This window comes from Papaver somniferum, chromosome 3 (assembly GCF_003573695.1).
Source record: "Papaver somniferum cultivar HN1 chromosome 3, ASM357369v1, whole genome shotgun sequence".
Lineage (NCBI taxonomy): Eukaryota > Viridiplantae > Streptophyta > Magnoliopsida > Ranunculales > Papaveraceae > Papaver > Papaver somniferum.
In genome coordinates, this window is record NC_039360.1 from 129683281 (window position 1) to 129706988 (window position 23708).

The 23708-nt window shown below is 37.0% G+C and overlaps 1 protein-coding gene and 3 long non-coding RNA genes across 8 annotated transcripts; 3 read left to right on the forward strand and 1 right to left on the reverse strand.

Moving 5' to 3' along the window:
• The first annotated feature begins 7411 nt into the window (after nucleotides 1–7411).
• Nucleotides 7412–11030, forward strand: LOC113357361 (UPF0481 protein At3g47200-like). Its single transcript, XM_026600740.1, has 2 exons — nucleotides 7412–8087; nucleotides 9993–11030. The coding sequence occupies exons 1-2, from the start codon at nucleotides 7521–7523 to the stop codon at nucleotides 10731–10733; spliced, it is 1308 nt and encodes a 435-aa protein (XP_026456525.1). The 5' UTR covers nucleotides 7412–7520; the 3' UTR covers nucleotides 10734–11030.
• Nucleotides 11031–15384: 4354 nt separating this feature from the next.
• On the forward strand, nucleotides 15385–16836 carry LOC113357364. Its single transcript, XR_003363587.1, has 4 exons — nucleotides 15385–15613; nucleotides 15897–15953; nucleotides 16330–16470; nucleotides 16585–16836. It is a non-coding gene; the product is annotated as an uncharacterized LOC113357364 (long non-coding RNA).
• Nucleotides 16837–17066: 230 nt separating this feature from the next.
• LOC113357362 lies at nucleotides 17067–21605 on the reverse strand. 5 transcript variants are annotated; one of them, XR_003363584.1, is made up of 5 exons: nucleotides 21167–21604; nucleotides 20962–21064; nucleotides 20335–20757; nucleotides 20115–20245; nucleotides 17067–17411 (listed from the first exon to the last, which is right to left on the reverse strand). It is a non-coding gene; the product is annotated as an uncharacterized LOC113357362 (long non-coding RNA). The 5 variants fall into 5 exon arrangements; XR_003363583.1 differs by having other exon boundaries at nucleotides 17067–17418; nucleotides 21167–21603; XR_003363582.1 differs by lacking the exon at nucleotides 17067–17411 and adding an exon at nucleotides 19200–19677 and having other exon boundaries at nucleotides 21167–21603.
• Nucleotides 17472–18660, forward strand: LOC113357363. The gene is made up of 2 exons (XR_003363586.1): nucleotides 17472–17831; nucleotides 18133–18660. It is a non-coding gene; the product is annotated as an uncharacterized LOC113357363 (long non-coding RNA).
• Nucleotides 21606–23708: the final 2103 nt, after the last annotated feature.

Consider the following 23708-nt stretch of genomic DNA (forward strand, 5'->3'; position numbering starts at 1 on the left):
GCGTGTCTGTTATCTTTTCGACATACATGCCTGAATGTTATGTTGATAATTTTTGACGCATGCTCCTGAGCTAGCTTTAGGTACGAAGATAACACTGGATCCAGAGTTTGGTATTTGAGCTCGATTTGTCTAATGACCAACTGTGAGTCACTAGTCAACCGAACATCTGATAAGCCTAGATCCCGTGCCAAGCATAGACCATGTATGATCGCCTCATACTCTGTGATGTTATTGGTGTATTGTTCGAATTCTAACCTGAATGTGTAGATGAGTCGGTCTCCGGTAGGGGTTGTTATTGTAATCCCAATGCCTACGCCTTCTCCATTGGAGGATCCATCTACGAATATCTCCCATCTTCGTGAATTCTGAGGTTCCAGGAAATATTCTGGCTCTTGCTTGTCTTCCTCCATTCCTGGGATGTCGTTTATCTCCGCTTCGTCGTTGAGAGGTAGGTCTTCCAGAAAATTTGTTAATGTTCGTGATTTCTCAGCCTTCCTAGTTTCAAAGATTATGTGAAACTGTTTGATCATGGCATTCCATTTTTCCACGCTCCCAATTTTCTCCGTGCTATCAAGGATTTGACCAATCTGAGCCTTTGTGAAGACTCGGATGGTATGTGCGTAAAAATATATCCTTGGTTTTCGTGTTGCCACTACTAAGGCATATATAAGTTGCTCCACCTTGGTGTAGTTATGCTCCGCTGAACTGAGTGTCTTGATGATGTAGTATATGGGCTTTTCTCCTTGCCCTAGGTCTCGTACCAATACTGCGCTCACAGCGTAGCTTGTTGCTACTAAATATAAGGTGAGTATTTCACCTGGTTCCGGATTCTGTAGGATGGGTACTGAAGCCAAGTATTCCTTGATCTTTTGGAAAGCTTGTTCTCACTCCGTGGTCCACATGAACCTGCTTCCTTTCCTTAGCGTATCGAAAAATGTTTTGCATTTATCCGACGACCTTGCTATGAATCTTCCCATGGACGCTAGGATTTTATTTAGATTTTGTACTCCTTTTAGCGTTTGTGGAGATGACATTTTCATTATTTGTCTGACCCTTTCGGGGTCCACTCTTATTCCTCCTCGCTTAGTCACGAAGTATCCAAGGAATTTTCTTGAGGTTACTCCGAATGTGCGTTTCTCCGGGTTTACTTTCATGTGAAAGTTTCTCATGACTTCAAATATTTCCTTTAAGTATGACAGGTGGTTTTTCCCCTCTTTGCTTTTGACAAGCATATCGTCCACGTATACCTCCAGTATCTTGCCTATCCATGGCTTAAAGATTTTGTCTACCAATCGCTGGTATGTTTCCCCCGCGTTCTTTAGTCCAAAAGAAATCCTTGTATAGCAATACAAGCATCGTGGGGTAAAGAACGCATTATACTGATGAGTGCCAAATATTGTATATATTTATCCCTTTTTGTTGGCATTTAACTCATATGTTGTGCATTAATTCTACATTTTATCCCATATTCTGTATTTTCATTGTTTTCAAGAATAAATATTTTTCTTAATTAATTTTGCATTTTTAGGTACCAAATAAAGTTTGGATGACTTGCGGAGCGGAAAAGAGCAGAAAAGTAGTGAAAAGCCGGAAGAAATTACGCAAGGAAGCCGCGAAGAATGGTGCGCACATCATTTTCCCCATCTTTCTAGCCTCCTACTTCATCAATCTCGCACCTTCCCTATCCCTGAAACCCTAGGTTAGAGATTGATGAATTAGGTGAAGCTAAAGAAGAAATTGAGGCGTGGGAATGAAGCAGTGAAGTCAGAGGAAGATTGGGTCGACATTGTGGGTAAGATTTGACCCATCAAAGTAGGTAAATTTCATAGCCCTAATTCACTGTTAAATTTGGGGATTTTTGGGAATTGTGTGTATGAACTAGAATTGTGTAAATTGGGTATAAATAGGATGATATGGTGTGTGTTGTAACCATGCCTGGACTATCCAGTGTGTCACCCAAGAGCACTGGAATAGCCAGTGTCTCAAGGGTTGTAGTTCAATGCTCTGTTTATGTTCAATATTTGAATTCATGTTTCAATTATCTTGTATGATGTATGTTTGTGTTAGCATGTTAGTCATGAGCTAAGTCTCACTAGCTGAGGCTCAGATGAAGCTTTAGTGGACTGTTAGGTAGTGGAATGTTAGGTTAGAAGCCTTAGTTCACTGAATTGATTGAGCAATGGGAGAAATCAGTGCTCACTAGTGCTTGTGATTGATTGTACTGTCAAAAGACAGTCAATACTAGGAGCACATCAGTTGAGCAAGCTGATTATCTTGCTATTCCCTTTTTGTATGCTTAGGATCTTAAGTTGGCCTTAACTGTCACTTAGTTCCATTAGGGATTCAACCTAGAACTACATTATTTGGCTCGGTCACAAGGGTGGATTCAAAGCCGTAGCTTAGCCCACAATTTGTTTTTACAGTCACTTGCAACTCTAATTCTGTTATTCTTATTGCTCAGTTGAGTTTTCCTTGCTGTTTTATTTAGCTTTTGCACTTCACATCTTGTTGTGCACTGAAATTAGTGCACTGCCTTCCCTGCCCTTGGATCATAGCCTTGGTTAGATGTTTTACCATCTCTGTTTCACTGTCACTGCAGCCTTGTGACCTTGCATTTAGTTTTGCATCAATTATCAGCATAGTGTAACTTCATTGCACACTCCCAAGTCCCTGTGGAATGACCCTGTTCTTGCACACAAGCTACAACTGACCCTGTGCACTTGCAGGTATCACTGTAGGCATCCATTTATTGTCTTATTTTCACATCTTTAAATGCCTACCATATACTCCTGGTCTTCTTCTGTAAGGGCGATTTGGTTGTAACCGGAGTATCCATCCATGAAGGATAGCCTCTGGTGACTTTCGGTTGCATTGACCAGTTGGTCAATATTTGGCAGCGGGTAGCTGTCCTTAGGGCACGCTTTGTTGAGATTTCTAAATTCGATGCAAATGCGTACGCCTCCGTTCTTCTTAGGCACAATCACCATGTTGGGAATCCACGTGGGATACTTGACTTATCGTATGAATCTTGCTGCTAGAATTTTTTTCAACTCCTTTTTAACTGCTTCCTGGTAGATATCCGCCACCTTGCGGATACGTTGCTTGAATGGTGTCATTTCTGGCTTGATGCGAAGGTGGTGGGGACCAGATTCGGGACAATCCCTGGCATGTCTTCCATTGACCACGCAAAGACATTTATGTAGTCCCTTAGTAACCTTTGTAGTTGCATATCCTCTTCTAGTAAAGTTCATATGTTGATCATTTTTGGCTCTGCCTCCGTTCCGATGTTGATTTTCTTTGTTGGTTCCACCGATGAGAAGGTTTGCTTTTGAGGTCATAGAGGAGTGCATTTCTGTAATTGTCATTTGGCAGAGACGTTCTCTCTCGGAGTGGCGGAGGTGCTTGCTTCTGGAACTGAGGTGACTTCATGTACTAGAAAGGACTTGTCCTTTGCTTCCTTGGTGTTGGCTTTTCGTCTTTTCCTTTTGTGTTGCTGTGCAACGACTCTTTCTTCGTTGTGTCCGACCTCTGCTAGATTGCATAGCCTTGCATCCTGTTGATTACCTTTGATTTTCATTTCACCCATAGATGTAAGGAATCGAATGTACTAGTGATATGTCGAAGATGTTCCTCGTAATCGATGGACCCATAGTCTTCACATGATTACGTTGTAGGTAGAAGGTGCTTCCACAATACAGAACCTTGTATTGGTTACTAAGGGTCCTGCGTGTACCTGTAAGATAATTTCTTCTTTTGTTCTAGAGACTGCTCCGCTGAAACCGTATATTGTGCAAGTGGATGAATCCATTTGCTCAACTTTCAAACCCATACGTAGGTAAGGTTCGTAGAACAATACATTTAATAAGCTGCCCCCATCAATGAGGACCTTCGTAACGTTCTATCCATGTATTGGAAGAGTGATCACAAGTGGATCGTTGTGCATCTCGACCTCCTGGTTGACGTTTATTGTTGAGAATGTTAATGGCGTATCCATCCATTCTTCTCAAGTGCTAGTAGGTGGTCCACTTAGCTTGAACACCTCGTGGGCTTGTAGCTTTCTTCTGTTTCGAGCTAACTCGAGGATGTCTTCGAGTAGCTCCTCCTGGCCTCCGCCGGAGAAGGTGATCATGTTGATGTATTTGTTGTCCTGAGGTAGTTCTACCCTTTTCTTGGGGTCTACCTCAGTATCAGCTGGTTGTATCTGCACGTATTCCATGGATTTTCCTTCGTCTATGAATCACTGAATTATGTTCCTTAGGTGATAGCATGTATCAGTTGTATGCCCATAGTACTGGTGGTACTCACAGTACTCCTTATCCTCCTTTGTTTTATTCGGTTATTTTTCCCTAGTGTTAGGGTACGGAAAGCCCAGCTTCTCTCCTTTCTTGCTTAGAATGTGGGAGAATGTGGTGTTTAAATTTGTGTAGATCTTATCTACAAATTATTCTCTTCTTTTTCCTTTGCCTTTGTCATCTCTGTATTTTGATCTTTTGTCTCGAGAGCTAGTTCTGCCCCCGCTTCATTTTTCCTCTTAGGTATCTCCGGAATTGGTTCTAGAGAGTTGGTTCACTGCGGAGCTGTTGTTGTCTTTTCTTGTGCCCTGGGGTTGTCCTTCTGAATTTCTTCAAGTCTGATGTAGCGATCTTGGACAACCCTAAGCTCTCCTTCGGAGTCTTGTGTGATCTGATCTTGATGTCTATCAAGTCCGTACTTATAAAAATTAACGGTAATTTCTGGATTGACTTTCCCGATTTCTTGCCATGTCTTCTGCCACCTGTCTGTGTATTGCATCAATGTTTTGCGGGGTCATATAGCTAAAGAAAATAGCCTATCTAACCCTGCCTTTGTTGACTTGTTATACATGTATGTCTCCGAGAACACCGTAGACAATTGTTCAAAAGAGTCTATTGAGTTTGCTGGTAAATTGTTATACCATGCCAATGCTGATCTTGTCAAGCTTGCAGGAAAGTACCTACAAAGTACTACCTAATCTCTTTCCTAATGGGCAAGGACACGAGTGTAGTATCGTAGGTGGGCTGCTGGTTCAGAGATACCATTGTATGCCTGAAATGTAGGTACTAGGTATTTCGCAGGGATAGGCTCCCTCAAAATGCAAAAAGACGACGGAGATGTTGTCGCTTCCTGGAGCACCTCTTCTAGCCTTGCTCCTGCGTGAACGGTTTTCAATCCTTGTATCTCGTTCCGCATTTTTTCCATTTGCTCCATGACCATGTTCACATTGTGAGCATATCTAGAAAATGTATCATCATAATAAGACTAAGAGGGCTTATAAGTTGGATCCATTTTGTTTGGATCATGCTGCGTTCTCCTGGCTCCCCCTGGTGGGTTAGCCTTTGGTGGTTAAGATCCACCCTTCGTCTTCCTGAGATAGCTCCGTTCTCACGCCTCTTTAACAGAGGGTGAGTTTGGGAACCTTCGATCTGTAAATCCAGCATACCTTTTAGGTTCTGGTTCTCCTGGGACATCACGTGCATTGCATCAAAGCTTCTACTTGTGCTGCCATTTGATCTTCATTGTGGATTCCACCACCCTAAGGAGTGTTGTCGGCCGGATCCTCAGAGTCATCCACTCCTTCTTCTATGACCGGAGCGTCGGGATCTAGCTGGATTGGAGTTAGGTTTCCCAACCCCCGCCCCGTAGGAACTAAGGTTCTGGGTAACCCTGCGTTGGCCGCACATTAGGATGCTCCGGTAACGGCATGCCGTAAAGTGGTTGATCTCCCGATGTTTGCCTCATTCCTTCAGCAGGACTGGGTGGCTTGTTAGCAACCATTCTTCTTGCTATTTCACTTTTCCCGTCCTCTGCCTCTGTTCTTTGATTCACTTGAGATGGCTTTTGAGATCTTCCTCTCGCAACTGCTGGTTGTGAGCTTGTTGGTACATCACTTGGTTTCTGCATGCCCGTGGTCACTGAAAAACGACAGAATTTGCTACTTGGGTACCTTTGTTAAAAAGTAGCAATTAATGCTCTGACACAGAAGACGGCTAACCAGTCTTTTTAGACAAATGACTGAAATGACGCCTGGAAAGACAGGTATTAAATTTCTTATGACACCCTTAGAAAAGCAACTTTAATTGTTGAAAATAATTGAAAAAGGTGTCAGATATTTTCGAAAGATGGGGTATTAAATGCTTGAAAAGATTTTTGCTTCCTTAGATTCTCGCTGAGATTTCTCAGTGCTCATAGGTACTCAGATCTGAGGGATATAATCTCCAATCAGTCTCAAAATTTAATGCATTCAGATCCAATGGCAACAACCAAATGGAGATTTAACATGTTGAGAAATGGCAACGACTATCTCTCCTCTAGCAATTCTTCTAACACAAAAAATCCTTCACTCACCAGCAAAGATTTATTGTTTAGATCTGGTGCATCTTAGGTCGAATCTAAGATGACTATTCTTTTTTTTTCTGGTTTTTATAACTTATTAGGTGTTCTAGTTTAGTTTATCATGCTTTTTACTTACTTTTAGGTAAGATATCTACATCTTTGTGGTGGTTTTATCTTCTCTTCTAATGAGGTTAATCTCGGCTCTAATGGTCGTCTTGGGTACTTTGGTTTTTAGATAACTGGAAATGTTTTCTAACGACTAAATCTTCATTATTGTTGTCTCCGACGACAAAATATTCTTCGACAAGAATGGTTCTAACGATGAAATCTTCGTCACTAGCTTTAAAAGACTTGAGCACATCATTCTTACTATGGGAATATTTCATATTGAGAAATAAAAACAAACAAAATGGTTGAAATACAATTCCGAAAAAAGCCATTACTCTTCTGATGTATTCGGTTCTTATTCGTACTTGTATTTGTTGTACTCTTATAATACTCTTCTGATGTATTCGGTTCTTATTCGTACTTGTATTTGTTGTATTCTTATAATCATGCTATTCTCTTGTAGAATTTTTGGGTATTGTATTTCCGGCATATTTCATTACATTCACTTATTTTTCGATTTTAAACTTATATTAACCTTAGATTTTCATCAAATAAGAGGTACCTTCATTTCACAAAGAAGAAAAAAAAGGCAAAAGAAACAAATTGTGGAATAAGACAAAGAGCTAGAGATTTTTTATTTTTCTGAAATTTCTTGGCACCCCAAGCTGTCTCTTTCAAAATGGAATCTCCAAGGCCACTTGCAAAGTAGAGCCATGTGTATCAGGTGTGAACGCCTCTACAAGTCGTCGGCTTACCTATTAGGTCTCCTCATCTTTTTCTCCAAGGTCGTAACATTAGTATTTTTAATTATTTCATTCGGGATAGATAATTATAATTATTGATAGTCTTCTCGGAAGTCTTCTTTCCTTTCCTATTTATTGAAGACTCGTTTCAACTAATTGAGAAAGCGTATCTAAGTAGCTAGTTGGAAGAACAAAGGCAAGATCTTGAGATTCATCTTCACTCCATCATTTTCCATAGTTATCAGGCAGAATAACATTTTTCACTTGATAAAAAAGAAAACACTTTCAAGTAAGAATTGTGTTTTCCAAGGGAAGAAGATGGCAGAAACTTCACATGCCGGTGAGATAAAAGAAGGCCATGGCGATATAGAGAATCAGCTGGATACAACTCAAATGATCTACAAGGTCCCAACTCATGTGAAAAACAAAAACTTAACTGCATACGAGCCAAAGGTAGTGTCGATGGGTCCTTATCACTACGGCAAACCTCAATGCAAGTTCATGGAAAAGCAAAAACAAAGAGCTTTCGACAATTTCTCCATTAGATCTGGAGTGACCCTCCAAGGCTATATTGAACAAATGAGGAAAGTAGTGAAAAAACTGAAGAGGTCCTATGCTGATCTGGACCATGATAAATGGAAAGATGATGAGAAGTTTAGTAAGCTCATGATTCTTGATGGATGCTTCTTCATCGAATTCTGGTCTGGTGCTGCCAAGGCATTTAATAAAGATTACCCCGATAATGATCCCGTTTTCAGCCATCGTGGAAATGCAATAAACGATAATGCTGTGAGGGAAGACTTGCTCATGGTTGAGAATCAATTACCTTACCTGGCTATTCAGATGGTGTGGTTGACTGGTCCAGAGGGAAGACTACAAAAGCGGGTATGGTTTTTAATGTTTTTTTTTTTTTTTATGTTTTAGTTTAAGATATGTGTATTTTTCAAGAAAAAAAAAATCTCTGGGTATTTTTAGCAGTAGTTCTATAAATGGGCCTTAGTTTTGAACCACAAGAAAACCATACACTTTGGGTGAGCCCCGAGGAAAACAGGGGTAATTTTTAGAGTATTTTTAGAGTCGTATGGTAATTTTTGAACTCATCGAATGGAATCTTTTTGAGAAAAGAGCAATCGGGCCTAGTGATATGACATAAGGTAGAAGTCCGAAACTTTTAAAACTACGCTGCAGTTTCCACGAAGTTTGTTTTATAAAAAACGAAATGAAAGCGGATGAGTAACACAAAATGGGATTTCATTTCGAAGAGAATTTAATAATTTTATACATTTTTTAAATGACAGTCCTTGATTAATACTGGTGAATTAATTTAAGTAGTTTAGATCCTAGTTAGTAAGTTCGCGAATGATTCACGAATTTTTCCGTATCACGAATTTTACCGTCTTATTTGCGTACGTTTGCAACTCCGAACCCAAGTCGCGTATTATGTGGCATTCCCGGATTATTCGCGAACCGTTCACGAATTTTACGTATTCGGAATGATACGTCCGTTTAATTCGTCATAAATTCTTTAGCTTTTACTTTTCAAAGACTCCACTTTTTGGGCTTTACTGCCTTCCGACCATACACGACCGAATATTAGACGTGTTGTAATTTTTATGAAACAAAAACGACTGAAGAGATTTGAAGGTGAAGGTGAGAGAGATCTCAAACTCACTAACCAAACATCTAAACCACCATACGACGTCCTCTTGGATAATTAATGTTGTATATATTATTAATATCATCATATTGAGTTTATTTTTTCTTTAAATAACTCACACATATGCATAAAAATTGGTCTATGACCTTATAAATACAAATTATTTGTTATATATAGATACCGAATTTTCAGAGCCGAACTCACATTTATAAATCGAATTATACACGTACGTATACCGTTCCGAATTACTGACGAATCACGTCTCGTTGACCGAATTTTGGACTGAATCTGGATTTTACAAAACCGTATAATACTCGTACGTTTGTCGTTCCGTACGTTTGCCGAATCCCGAATTGTTAACTAGAGTTTAGATTAGTTAGATTAGTTTTTTTATAATTAGTTAAGAGTTATATAGATTTTTAAAGAGAGAGAATGTGTAAAGTTGCAAGAAGAAATAAAATGAACGGAAAAGTTGCTTATAATCACCCGTCAAAACATGGTGAAACCTAAAAGTACCATGGAGATTTATATAAGCCACAGTGTCGAAACATCTCTTGCCGAGTGTTCTCGGTAGTTGTCATTTACGAAAAAGGGTGAACCAAAAACAATTGGTGGGGCAGTGAAAAACACATGTCGATTTAGGGCAATAGAAAATTGGTCAAAATTAAACCAGTACCATCAGCAGTGAAACGAAGTTACGGAACTGGAGCAGTTCAAAAATAAAATACCTACACAACAATCGGCAACCAATGATATAATTACCAGCCGATTTTCCATAATTTTTGGAGACAATTTTTTTTTATCTAGTTTACGTAGTCAAAAATCACAACTGTCGTATTGCACGAAATTCGTGTTGATGTTTAGTCACCCCTTATCAGCTTAGCCTAGTTGGGTTTAAACTTAGCAGGCCTTGATTCTTTTGCAGCAGCCCCATTGATGTGGGAAACGACCCCAAGAAAATGCGGTTAGAGATCTCAATAGTGAAAACCTGTCAAGAACCGTCGTATGGGCCGTCACATGCAGGAATGATTGCATTTGCGTTCTCAAAATAGGCATTTGCGTACAATTTTCATTTATACATGTTCTGAAAACAATCGACAAAAATCGTAAGTAACAGATCTTGTTATTTGTAGGACGCGGGTGCTATCTCCCAATGGATTGCCTCTGACATCAAGGAGCAGGATGCAGGCTTTCATATGCTCGACACATATATGGAAGAATTAATGCAAATAGATAAGAGAAGCATATATGATAAAGAGCCGGGGAAATTTTGTGCTTCAGAGCTTTACCAGTTTAATGTGTATTTCAAAAAAGCTGGAAGCTATAACAGACTGCAGTTCGATAATAATACTGGAATCCTTACCCTTCCCATCATCACCATCAACGAACACACTGTATCTACTTATCTCAATATGGCTGCACGGGCTTCTACACGTGAATCGCCGACAGCCGCAGTATTTATCATCTATACTCGACTCATGGGAACTCTGGTACAGTCGACTAAGGATGTTAGATTGCTTCAATCCCACGGGATCATAATTAATCAATTCAGTAACCGTGATGCTGTTCTGGAGGTGATACAGGAAATGGCCAAGGGCACAGTTAGTTCAGATAATGTGATCGTGAGGAGTAATGGATTATCTTACATATCGATCATAGAGGACCTAGACAAGTTTTGCAAATTGAGGAGGTGGAGGAAAACCTTGTATGTTTGGTTTTCTAACCTCACAGAGACTCACTTTAAAACTCCATGGTCTGGACTCTCTTTGATAGCGGCAATTACTCTCTTGGTACTCACTATTATTCAGACTGTTTATGCAATCCTCTCATTTATCAAACCAGACACACAAGGAAACGGCCAAGGGCGCGGTTAGTTCAGATAATGTGATTGCGAGGAGTAATATGGATTGCAGGCTTGCAGCAATCACCGTCTTGGCGCTCACTGTTATTTATTCAGACTGTTTATGACATCCTCTCACTTAGCAAACACCATTAAGGAAGGGTCTTGTGTACGTTTTAGGTGGTTCCACCAGGTAGTTGTTTATTTTACGCATTAGAGTGACTGTGTATGGTGCTGTCATGTTGACAAGTTTTCTGTTGTCCTAGTGTTTGGTTAATCTTGTAACTTAGTGGCTTATATATTTTTATAATTTGGAGATTTACTCCTGCAATGAGTGTCTAGTTTTATTTCTGTTTAATGCTCACAATGGCAAGCTACGTAGATAAGCATCTCTGTTGGAAGATTTTGAAGGTGTCTCTTCTCAAAAGAGTACTGGTGTCTGTTTTTGTTTTTTTAGAATTTTTGTAAATATTCTAGAGCTCAGGGAGCAAGTAAGACCTTGGGCGCATCACTGACCTGCAAGCAAGACACCGGGGGCGCGGGTGTAGTTTCCATACTATCTTTCGGTTTGATTTACCTTCCATTTTAAACTCAAAACAAGTAGGGTTAAATGACAAAATGCCCCAAAATGGATCCCATGGTTGTGAAAATGTCCCGGACGTTAGGTAAAAGATCAAAATGCCCCAATCCGTTAGTTTAGCCGTTAAAGAGAGTTAAATGGTCAAATTCCCACACATGTAACTCCCACGTGTGAAACATTTACATTTCTATCCTTCAGAACTGAATTGAACAATGTATTCCACGTGGCATTTTGATCCAACGGCTATGCTATGAAATTTGAATCAAATAACTATCACGTGAGAGTGTATTTTTATTAATTCTAAAAGTCTTTTTCAGAAATGACCACCGTGTCCTAAATGGTTAGATTGCGACACGTGTCATGTGATTAAAAATGGACGGCCACATATCCAAGCCATTTACATTCCATTTTTCAATCAACATAATGCTAGCAATTTAGAAATTTCAAATGAAATTAGAACGAGATAACAAACCACTGCATTCTTACCAAAAAAAAAAAAAAACACTGCATAATTTTAATTGCTAAACTGTTTGCACTTACATAAGCAATGATTGTTAAAAACACCATCAGTACTCCAAACATAGAGTGATTAAGATGTCCGCCTACTGAAATTTTGAATTAGGCTTTCTAACCCTTTTAGATGATGGTTTGGCTAGAAATATTCATTGTGCCATTATAAGTCTGGAGATGGATGTGTCACCTTCCTTTCAGCACCAACATCAGTCGTAGTAAAGGAGGATGGTGCAGTTGTCTTACCCTTTTTCTGCGTTCCAAACAACTTCGACTATCTACCTCTACTCCCAACCTGAACTTGTGGCATTGATGGTGCTACATTTCAGCGTGCAAGAGGGGACTTCCCAACTGAAACTGGACTGTTCCCCTTGCTGGAGTTGATCCGAGCTTGAACGTGTATGGATGTCTACGAACCACTATGTGCTGGTGATTCTAGTACTTGCACAGTTGTTGTAAGAAGTCGATGAAGTCTTGGCCTTATTTGGCCCAGCGTAAATATAAAGCCAGATACAAACACACTAGTCTCGTATCAATTGGATAAATCAATTTTGTTAATCACCAACATTTAATCTTATAATGCACACCACCTACAAAAGATGGCAGAATGAATACTTAAAAGAACCAACTATCAATGCTAAATTTAGTATGCACAGAAGACGAGAACAACAATGACACATCGTGAATCTACAAAATTCAGATGACCCAATATATACTACCGCGCCACCATAAAATTGAGAATCCACTAATTTGATCCAAACAAATTCAGAATTGTTTTTGACAGCAACCGAACAAATATTTAAGCAAGCCTGCAAGTGTTTGGACTATACCAAGCTAACCAGCCGCCGAAATAGAAGACATCTTAAAAGATTAGTCTAACATACCATAAAACGAACTGCAATAAGATGTTAAAGAAGTTTATGCTCTGCAATAGCGTGCAGAAAATCCTAGAATGATAAACGTATCCATTTCTATTCTATGTTGTTCATACTATGAGAATAAATATACATTATATATCAACGACACAAGGTAATTTGTTTAGGTAGATCCAGAATCAGGTGTGGACCGAGTCCATGTATACTCTCGAATATATAACAAATTAACAATCTCTAATCTTTGACCACATAGCAAAAAATGCAACCATTAACTAATATGAAATCTTGAATAGGTAACATTATTGCTCAAACAGTAAAAGTATATCGGCTCTGCTACATAGCTGATTAGGAATCTAATGATAAAGTGCATGATGGCTCATTAAAATTCAGTTGTACACAAAGTTGTTTAAATTTCGGCCAACCATATAGATAAAAGCTTTGCAAAACGTTATAAAGGTTTGTCAGCTAATATATACTCAGCGGTTTCAAATTATAATCCCTAATTTCGTTTCTTTCAAACCCTAATTAGAGTTCTTAAATCTCTAATTATGTTTCCCTGAAACCCTGATTAGTTTCCCTGAAACCCTAATTACAACTTTGAAACATACCCCTTCATTTCAAGTCCATGAATCCCTAAGTTCGTAAATCGCAGTAACTAGTATCACAAGGTTGGATTTCGAAAATCATAAATCGTAAATCAAATTTGGGGTTCAAATTAGAAATTACCTATTCTTCACTATGTTAAGAACTTAACAAACGCGACTCTTATCTTCTCCGTCTCATCTATCTTCACTGTTCTTCCCCCTCTCTCGATCTTTCTGTGTCTCTCTATCTCTTTCTCTCTCTCAATCGGTCTGGGTTTTTTTCGATTTTATTTTCTGTGGGTCAAACACGACCAAGGTTGAAGATAACCCTTGAAGCACTCGTGCGAACCCACACGCATGGTGCAGACGTTAGTCATAGTCCACGTGTCAGTCACAGTCCACGTGTTAATAGTTGACCAGTCAAAATATTTTTGTCGAAGGGCAAAAGAGACAATTCATAATACAGTTGACCAGTCAAAATTAGTCAAAATGCCCCATTTTTTCTATTATAGGTAAAAGTAACGGAATGGAGCATTTTGATATTTTGCCTAACGTTCGGGGCATTTTCACAACCATGTGATCCATTTTGGGGCATTTTACCACTCAACCCAAACAAGTGACATGGTGTTGAAGAGAGATTTAGTTTAAAGTAGTGTGATGAAGGACGTTATCTTACTGCAATCCCATTCAATCAAAAATATAAAATTTAGTAACAATTAACTTGTAGTGGTGATTCGACATGCAATAAGGGGAAGGGGAACATTAATTAGATGCCTCAATAAATCCCACCCTTCGAAAATACCCATCTTCGCAATAATTATACCCTCCATCTTCTAGAACGAGGTGATAAGTGCAAACTTATCAAATGAATATCATTGTGAAGTTAGAAGAAATAATAGTAAGGAAGGGAAGAATAACAGATAAATGAGTAGAAGAAGTCATAGAAATCAGACAAGAGGATTATAGATACAGGAAACTTCAATACATCATTCATCATAATTCCTTACTACATCCAGTACATAATATATATAGTGATAGATTGTAACTACTATAACAACTACCCATAACTACTTAATATCATCCAATATCATCAACAACCGAACCTGTCCACTACCAACCAATCCATAAAACATGCACGTATCGTTACCAACCCCTTGAAAATAACCTTGTCCACAAGGTTGTGAACAGACTAACCATTAAATCTGCATAGGAAAAATAACAAGGAAACAACAAAGCACAAAACATTGTAAGCCTTGCCGCTTGATTGACAGAGCATGTGATGATACTCCAAGGAAATACAACAACGCGCCCACGAATTTTTCCTGCATACTTACTGTACTTGAATGCCAATAAGAAGTAAGCTTTTGTTTCATCAATAGGAGCAAAGCATAATATGTAGGGTTCATCACTTTGTGGCTTATGAACAGACACTTCAATTTCTTGAGATTCTTCATTGAAAATCGGATAGAGATCACCGATATTGTATGTAGCAGAATCTCTAACTCGTGTACAAGTAACTTCCTTCTCAGCAAATATATTGAATGAATCTTCCAAATAGATTCCTTCTTCTTCTTCAATTGTCGCTGAGATGTTCAATGAAATGTTTGAAAAATGAGATGTTTAATTTCTTTGTTCAATCGCCGTCTTTCGTCAATGTGTGCCAAAAGAGTTGAATTGAGACCCCTGATAACATCAATATAGGAATCTATATCTACACACCGTCCGACAAGATCGAACGGCTCTGATACCATTGATAAGTGCAAACTTATCAAATGAATATCATTATGAAGTTAGACGAAATAATAGTAAGGAAGTGAAGAATAACAGATAAAGGAGTAGAAGAAGTCATAGAAATCAGACAAGAGGATTATAGACACAAGAAACTTCAATACATCATTCATCATGATTCCTTACTACATCCAGTACATAATATATACAATGATAGATTGTAACTACTACAACAACTACCCATAACTACTTAATATCGTCAAAAATATCATCAACAACCGAACCTGTACACTACCAACCAATCCATAAAACATGCACGTATCACGAGGATTCCCGAATTATTACATTACCAAAATATCCTTATGTTTATTATCAATTTAAGTGTTGCAGAGACGTCCATTTTTCTGGTCGCTCGTTCTGTCCTTCTCTTCTCTCTGTCTCACCACATCGTGTAACTGAATCATTAAATTGAGCCAACAAAACTAATCAAATTCATCAAACTTGTTAAAAATGACCATCAGAAGTTTGAGAAAACCAAAATCAACTGAGAAACATCAAAAACGAAGAAAACAATTAGGGTTCATAAAATCAGTTTATGATGATGTTGAAGAAGTTGAAAATTGAAGATTTAAACAAGGTAAACACATATTTATTAATAATTTTGTTCCAAATTAGATTATGCATGTTTGATTTTGATTTCTTAGAGTACGATGTTGAAATCAGCTCGTCATTTATGAAAAGATGATACATTTTTAATTTATAACCGTTTCCTATTAGATTAAAGTTTGATTTCGTATCTAATTTGTTAGATTCACCGATTTTATTTTTTGTTGTGAAATCGATTTTGGTTTTTGATACTGTTAATAATTTTAGAACAATTCCATATTAATTTTACAACTTCTTACTCTTGAATGTGATAGAAACAAAAATGAAACGCGCTGCTGGTGTTAACAAAGGAGCGAAAATCAACTTCACAGGTAGAAATCACTTGTTCAAATTTACAAAATGCAAATTTTGGTAGTAGCAAAAATCAGCTTGTCGTTAATTGTGATGTATTTGTGATGATGTTGACAACATTTCCACTGTGATGCATTTTTCGAAAATGTTCATTGTTGCTTGCTTCATTTGATGATACTAAATGATTCTTAGTTGAAGTTGTGATCATTATGAGGTTGGTAGAGATCAAAAACATACAATCTAGCTAGCTGGTAACAAAAGAGTGATTAGCTTCCCATTTTTAATTCGGAATTGTTTTGTTGGAGGTTCTTTTAGTGATATTGGTGAAGTTGGTTTAGTAGAACATTCAAATGGTCACATCATCGTTATCTTGATTTGGGTTATTTTATGAAACAGATACCTACATTGCATGATATTGGTGGCAAAATATCTGATGATGTGCTGTTGTAACAAGTATGAGATCAGTGTGAAATGGCTTTTGGCAAAATATCAGCAAATCCATCCAAATTTGCGGAAAAAACTGGTTCTGTAAAAGAGGTGATTAACTAATTGCTCGGTGTTGTAATCATTATATGCTGAATCCGTATGTACTTGTTAGACAGATTTCTATAGTGAACACAGAACTAATTGTGTTGCTTTGTTTCAATGAAGCCCGGGGAATGCTCTGGTTCAACTGCTGAAGCAAGGGATAATGTTTGATTATGTATCTAAATGGAAGTAGAACTATGTAATGTTGCAGTGTTATACAGCCATCAGCATCACCATCACCGAAGTGTTACATTTAAAAATTGAAAATACAATATCATTTCTGAACGATAGGTCATAGAGGGCATACTGCAAACATTTGTTCATTTATAGTTTCTCGAGATTTTTCTTTGATTTGGTCCTTGCAAGTTTCAGAATGTAGGCCTGTGAATGGTCTAAGAACAACTTGATAAAGGTATGGAAAAGAGAAAACGTTCATTTTGACATTTTATTACTATTTTGTAGCATGAGTGAGTGATACCTTAAAGTACAAATAAAACCTTTACTAAAAAAAATAATTTTTTGAGTGTCAACGACCCAAGTTGACAGTACAAAACTGGCGTCAACAACCAAAGAACCCAGAACCTTGTTATTACCATATTATTGTGTCAACAACGAAAGTTAATTGATAAACTTGTGACAACGAAAGTTGATCCCACGAACTTGAAAGTTAATTGATAAACTTGTGTCAACAACGAAAGTTGATCCCACGAACTGAAAGTTAATTGATAAACTTGTGTCAACAACGAAAGTTGATCCCACGAACTTGAAAGTTAATTGATAAACTTGTGTCAACAACGAAAGTTGATCCCATGAACTTGTATCGACAACGAAAGTTGATCAATAAACATGTATCAACAATCAAAGTTGATCCACCATGAACTTGTGTCGACAACGAAAGTTCATCCCATGAACTTGTGGCAAAAATCAAAATTGACACCAACAAAAGTAACCTGTTACCTACAAAATGAGAAACCTCAAAAATAAAATAAAAATATAATCAAACTTGGAGCCTAAAAATTGACATATAATCAAAAACACAAAATACATTCATAAGCAAACTTACAATAAAAACAAAAGGCTTTTTGGGGTGGGGGGGTTTAACCCCCTCTGAAACCCTAAATCTGAAATCAACCATGGAAAAATTCCCTTCTCTTACCTAAGTTCCTCTATTCCACCGGCCATTCAGTTGTAACTATGATTGGTTTGCTGTTTGTTGTGATACCCTAATTATTATATGGATTCTTTTCATAAATCATTGCTGCTATGATATATTCCTGATCTTAATCGAGGAAGTTTCGGCGCTGTTCTTCGTCGAGATTTATTCTCCGTTTTCGTCGCTGTATTCTCTGATTTTTAATTCCACATATCAGGTAAACTTTTTGCCTACTGGACTTTGATTTCAAGCCTATCTCCCCTAAGATTTTCCTAGGTCTTCCGCTGTTGATTGATCTAATTTCAATTATCATGCTTTTATCTGTTGTATGTTGTCATCTCGATCTAAGCTTGTTCATCGTTACCCTATTTCAAATCAGAGTTTTACGCATAAAACCTTATACTGATTTTTACTCGGGGCTTTTATTTCATCAACTTTTATTCTCCTTGTTTTGGTTATGTGAGATCTGTTCTCATTATGAATACTGCATACACTACTGGCTACAATAATTCTCACAGAAGTGTGCAAGTTATCCAGCATAGTACGGAAGATTCCTGGTATCGTTGGGATCATTGTGGTACTCATTCACCCAAAGAATCAAGTGAAAGAAAAGAAAGAAGTCACTATGGATCAATCAGGACAAAAAGGAGAGACTCAGGTAACGGTCAAGCGGCACATCTCAACATCTAGACTCAAATTCACTAAGCTGAAGTACCTGATTAGCACATTGGACCAATTGCAACGAAACCCACCTCGGACATCCAAATTCTTATTGGCACCGAGGTGCTCATCAAAATTACTGCTTTTCTTGTGGAAAGCATTCGACAGCCTGCGGAGCCTCGACAACCAAATCCATCTCACCGATTTCAACAGCTACCACCTAAGCAATACTGATCCGGAGACTGCTATCACACTATTCTATCATGTTACTGAAGATTCATGGCATACTAATTCAAGTGTTTTTGATAACTATTTGGGTGTCATATACCTCAATGTAATAGCTTCTTAGTAGATTAATAAATATTATGCTTCAAAAAAAACAAAAAAAAAACAAAGACATTTTAGATAAATGTACATCATTAAATCATAGCAAGTCAAGAAAAAATGTATACAACAAAAAACATAACCTAAAAAAGATGCAAAAGGTTGTTCAAAAGAAACATCACAAATTTGTAAAAATAAGAAGCTTCAAATAAACATTCTAAGCAAGGAGTTAGACATCTGCCACTTGCTTTGTGTTCTCCGATATGATGGCCATTGCACGACCATCACTAACATTAAACTTCAAATTCTTAAAAACCAACACCAACTCGCACCACCTTCACAAAGAAGAAATCCAAATGCGACTAGATATTTGTACCAATATATATTTATAGATGTCAATTGTTACGTTTTCTAGATGAAGGTATCAACAAACATCACAAAAGTAGTGTCAATAACCCAAGTTGACCGCAAATTGGGAATGCAGAACCTTGTTGTTACCATATTATGGTGTCAACAACCCAAGTTGATCCCATAAGCTTGTATCAACAACTAAGGTATCAACTGTTACGTTTTCTAGATGAAGGTTTTCTACAAGAAATCATCCAAAAAAATGTCAATTGTTACGTTTTCTAGATGAAGGTATCAACAAACATCACAAAAGTGGTGTCAATAACCCAAGTTGACCGTAAATTGGGAATGCATAACCTTGTTGTTATCATATTATGGTGTCAACAACCCAAGTTGATCCCATAAATTTGCGTCAACAAGGAAAGTTGATCCCATAAGCTTGTATCAACAACGAAAGTTGATCCCATGAACTCGAGTCAACAACAAAAGTTGATCCCATGAGGGCAGTCTATTATTACTTATAAAATGAGAAACTTCAAAAAACATATAATCAGACCTAGAGCTAGAGCCTTGTTGGCTACCAAACAAGAACACTGCACCACGAGGGCTTAAACCCCAACCGTATCACCGTATCCCTGCTACTTCCACCGCCCACGTCCACTGCCATGATCTCCTCCACCTTAGTATTCACCATCACCTCATGCCAAAATAATATAATGGCGATTAGAAACCTAAACTCATAACAATTTACATTAAATTAGATGACCGCGCTGTGGGGGGCGACAGAAATTCTAAACCTGCTTGCATTTCTTACTCTAGCTCCATCAATCAAAATTATTCAGCAAAGAAAAAGCTAGAGAATACTCTAGCTTCATGAATCAAGATATATTTGCCGAAATACAAAAGATTTCCAACAAAGATAAGCTAAATGAAATGAGCATACATAAAAAACGAAATCCACATTTCCCTATACTAAGTTGGACAAGGAGTCAGGTGTTACGTAAGGTGAAGATATGAGTAAATAATGCATCTGCATAAAATCTCTTATGGCTTAATGCAGACTTTTATAACCAAGAACATCAAATTTACCATCAAGGCAAACAAATCACTTGAATTCACGTAAACAAATAAAAAAATGTCTTTGGCCCTAAAACCTAACAGAATATACCTTTTGAACACCAACATGTTATGGTTAGTATGAGCATAAAGCTCTCGGTCCTTCTTTATAATTGGAGCATTCTCAATCTGTTCTTTAGCATCCATAATTTCCTGATTTAATTTTGAAATCCACCATGGTCTCTACAAGCAAACAACAAATGTTAACATTTTCCTGCAATAAAACTCAAATGATAAAATCAAAAATACATTCAAGAAACTAAAATATGTACCATTGAATGCTACAAAGCACGATTCTTAAGCAAAGAAACATTCATTTCATAAAGTGATGAATGTTAAAGGATCATTCATTTCATACAAAGGTGCAACACTACTCATTATTGCATATGTCGCCGAAGAATTTCCATTTTTTTAATCTGCGGCTGCTGTATGTTCCCCCATTTCAGTAAATTTCTTCTTATTAGTCACCACCACCACCACCTCAATTTCATTGTATATTTATTTCCCCATTTCAGCTGCTTTATTCCTATTTGTCACCATCACCACCTCAGTTTCATTCTTCAATTGCTCCTCCATTTCATCGCCACCACCATCACCTGTAGGCTGCAGCGCAACAAACATCCACCACCAAAACAAGAACAACATTCACCAACATTATTTGCAACATCCATCACCTCCCGTTGTAATAACACCACCTTCCACCACCACCACAATTACCACAACATCAAAGATTATAAATTAAAAATCAACAATCTGTACAAATATCAAGAAATTAAACCATATAAAAAATAAATTACCAATTTCAATTATAAATAAAAAATAAATTACCAATTTAAATTTCAATAAATTACCAATCTGTACAAATATCAAGAAATTAAACCATATAAAAAATAAATTACCAATTTCAATTATATGGAAATGCAACAATCCAATCATCACTACCACAAGCACAATCTCAACCACCCACCACCACTATACATGCTACACCACCACCACCGAACACTACCATAAAGAAAAATCAAATAAAAATAAACTGTTAGATTCTACTTATATGAGTCATTACAACTGAAAAATGACGAATTCAAGAGCAAGACAGTGAATTACCTGAATTAATGATGGATCTGAAGAAGAATAAAAACTGAAATAAGGGTTGTTGACAAGTGAATTTTTCGATCCAATACCAGATGACAATTTTCATCTTCTCTTCATAAATCTATGCAGACAAATCCTTAAGAACTATCTGTTATCATCAATTTTACGTTCTTCAAGACAAATCCAATTTATATTGAAAATGGATCTGAGCTTTAGATTCGTTGGGGAATTCAGTATAGGAGGTGGTAGTGGAATTGATGAAAGTACAGAAGGTTGTGCTAGAATTAGTGGTGGGAGATTAATGGAGGTGTTCCTGAATCTATTTGCAGCGGCGGAGGAGCAGTGGTGGTGGCCGTCGTTGGAGGAAGAAGGAAAGAATTTTAATCTCAAAAGAAAAGAATGAAAAAATTGATTTCTCATTATACAGGTAGGGGTAAATATGGAAAGAAGCAAAAACGTTGATGCACCCAAATGGACTTATAGAAGGAAAGGGGTATATTTATGAACTGTTTTTTTGGGACCATGGTTTTTTTGTGGGGATCATGATTTTATTTTGGGTAAAACATCATGAAGTAAATCTAGGTCATTCCTTATCTAGATATTTATATTAATACCTAAATTATTTTCTTGATTAATTTTGGGTAATGATTAGTTAGTGTTAATAATAGTTACTGTCATGACTAGTAAAATGATTAAGTTAAAGATAATTAGTGAGATTAAAAAATCAGATTGTTTTTTTTAAAAGAAATAGAATTATTGAGAGAGTAAAGTTAGAGAAGATAAAGAAGGAAAACATGAAAAACGATCGATTTTACCAACCACAATCGGAGGAAGAGTTGTTGGGTACCCAGGTATGCTTTAAACTTAGATAATGTTAGTTGAATTGCTCCAAATTTTCAAAAAACTGTAAATTTTTAGAGTAGATTTGGGCTTGTTCGGTTACCTTATGTGAAGAACAGGTTACCGTACTCATCTGAAAGTGTAGTTCGATTACTTTTTCCAAACACGCAGGTTACCGAACTCGCTCTTTAATGGAGGTTTTTAGTCGTTCGGTTAACATACATGTTACCGAACTTTTTTTATAGGATTTACAGAGTGATGTTCGGTTGGTTCGCAAACTTTAACCCCAACAACATATCTAACCGAACTCCACATGTATGCAATTAGTGAAGAGTTCGGTTTGTTAAGATTTTTTACGAACAAACCGAACATAGTGGGACAAGTTCGGTTAAATGGAAACTCAACATAGTAGGCAAAATAGCACAGTTCGGTTACATTGGATATTTTTTTTCTTTTTGTAATATAGGTAGAGTTCGGTTACTAGATAGTTTTAGAATTTTTTTGCGAACCAACCGAACAGAGTAGGCAAAGTTCGGCTAAATCATAACTCAACATAGTGGGAAAAATAAAACAGTTCGGTTACATTTTATTTATTTTTTTTGTATTATGGGTAGAGTTCGGTTACTAATTAGTTTTAGAATTTTTTAGGGACCAACCGAACACGATATATTGGTATTCAATGAGGAGTTCGGTTAAAACAATTTTTTGCGAACCAACCGAACTCAGAGTTCGGTTACGAAAAATTAAATTCATGATAACCGAAGTGTTATTCGTGTTCTTGGTTTCAGAATGTTCGGTTACAAAACTAGTTTTTTTAAAACTATTCCTAACCGAACATGCCACTTTAACTTCCATTTAAACCATATTTTGATGATTTCTACTCAATTTTCTCAATCAAAGAACCAATTAAAAAGATTGATGGGTTTTTCAATCGAACGAGGAACGTCAAGGAAAGAGAGAAAAAGAAGAGAATAATTTTTTTTTCAAAACTAAAAAATTTCGATTTCCCCTCCCATTTTTGATTTTGATTTTGGTTAACAAATTCATTTAGATTAGATGTATATGATTAGATTTATATAGTTATTAAGTTAGTTTTAATTTAAATTAAAGTAAAGGGTAAATGTGTATTTACCTAACTTTAGGACACCCTTTACATGGTCCCTAAAAAAAACCATGGTCCCTAAAAAATGGTTCATATTTATTATGTGGTAAGGGTATTTGTAAATCCCATCAAAACAAGGGCTATTTATTTAATTCCCACTAAGGGCAATTCCTATGGCAATGTTCAAATACATTTGTTTGTTGAGCCACGTGGATGGTCAAACGGGTTTCTCCACTATGGTAAAGCAGGACAAAATGAACAGATTTGGTTTTCTAGGGCCCCACTAGTATTTCTTTTTAATATAAAATGCTTTGTAGGATAAAGTTGAAATATTAAGGCTTAGTTTGGTACTGCTGCGGCTTTTGTAAAAGCACTTTTTTGTTGTGCGTTGTTGTGCTATGAGCAAAAAGCAGTTAGACGTTTGGTAAAAAATTAGTTAAAGTTAAAGCTGATTAAAAAAACTATCAAACTGTGTTTGGTAAAATATCAAATTCAACCATTGTTGTTGTAGCAAACGACAAAAACAGGCTTATCTCTGAAAATTGTTTTACTTAATTTTATTAGCTTAAAAATAATTCTTTTTTTTATTATTAAATTATAAATAAAAATAAT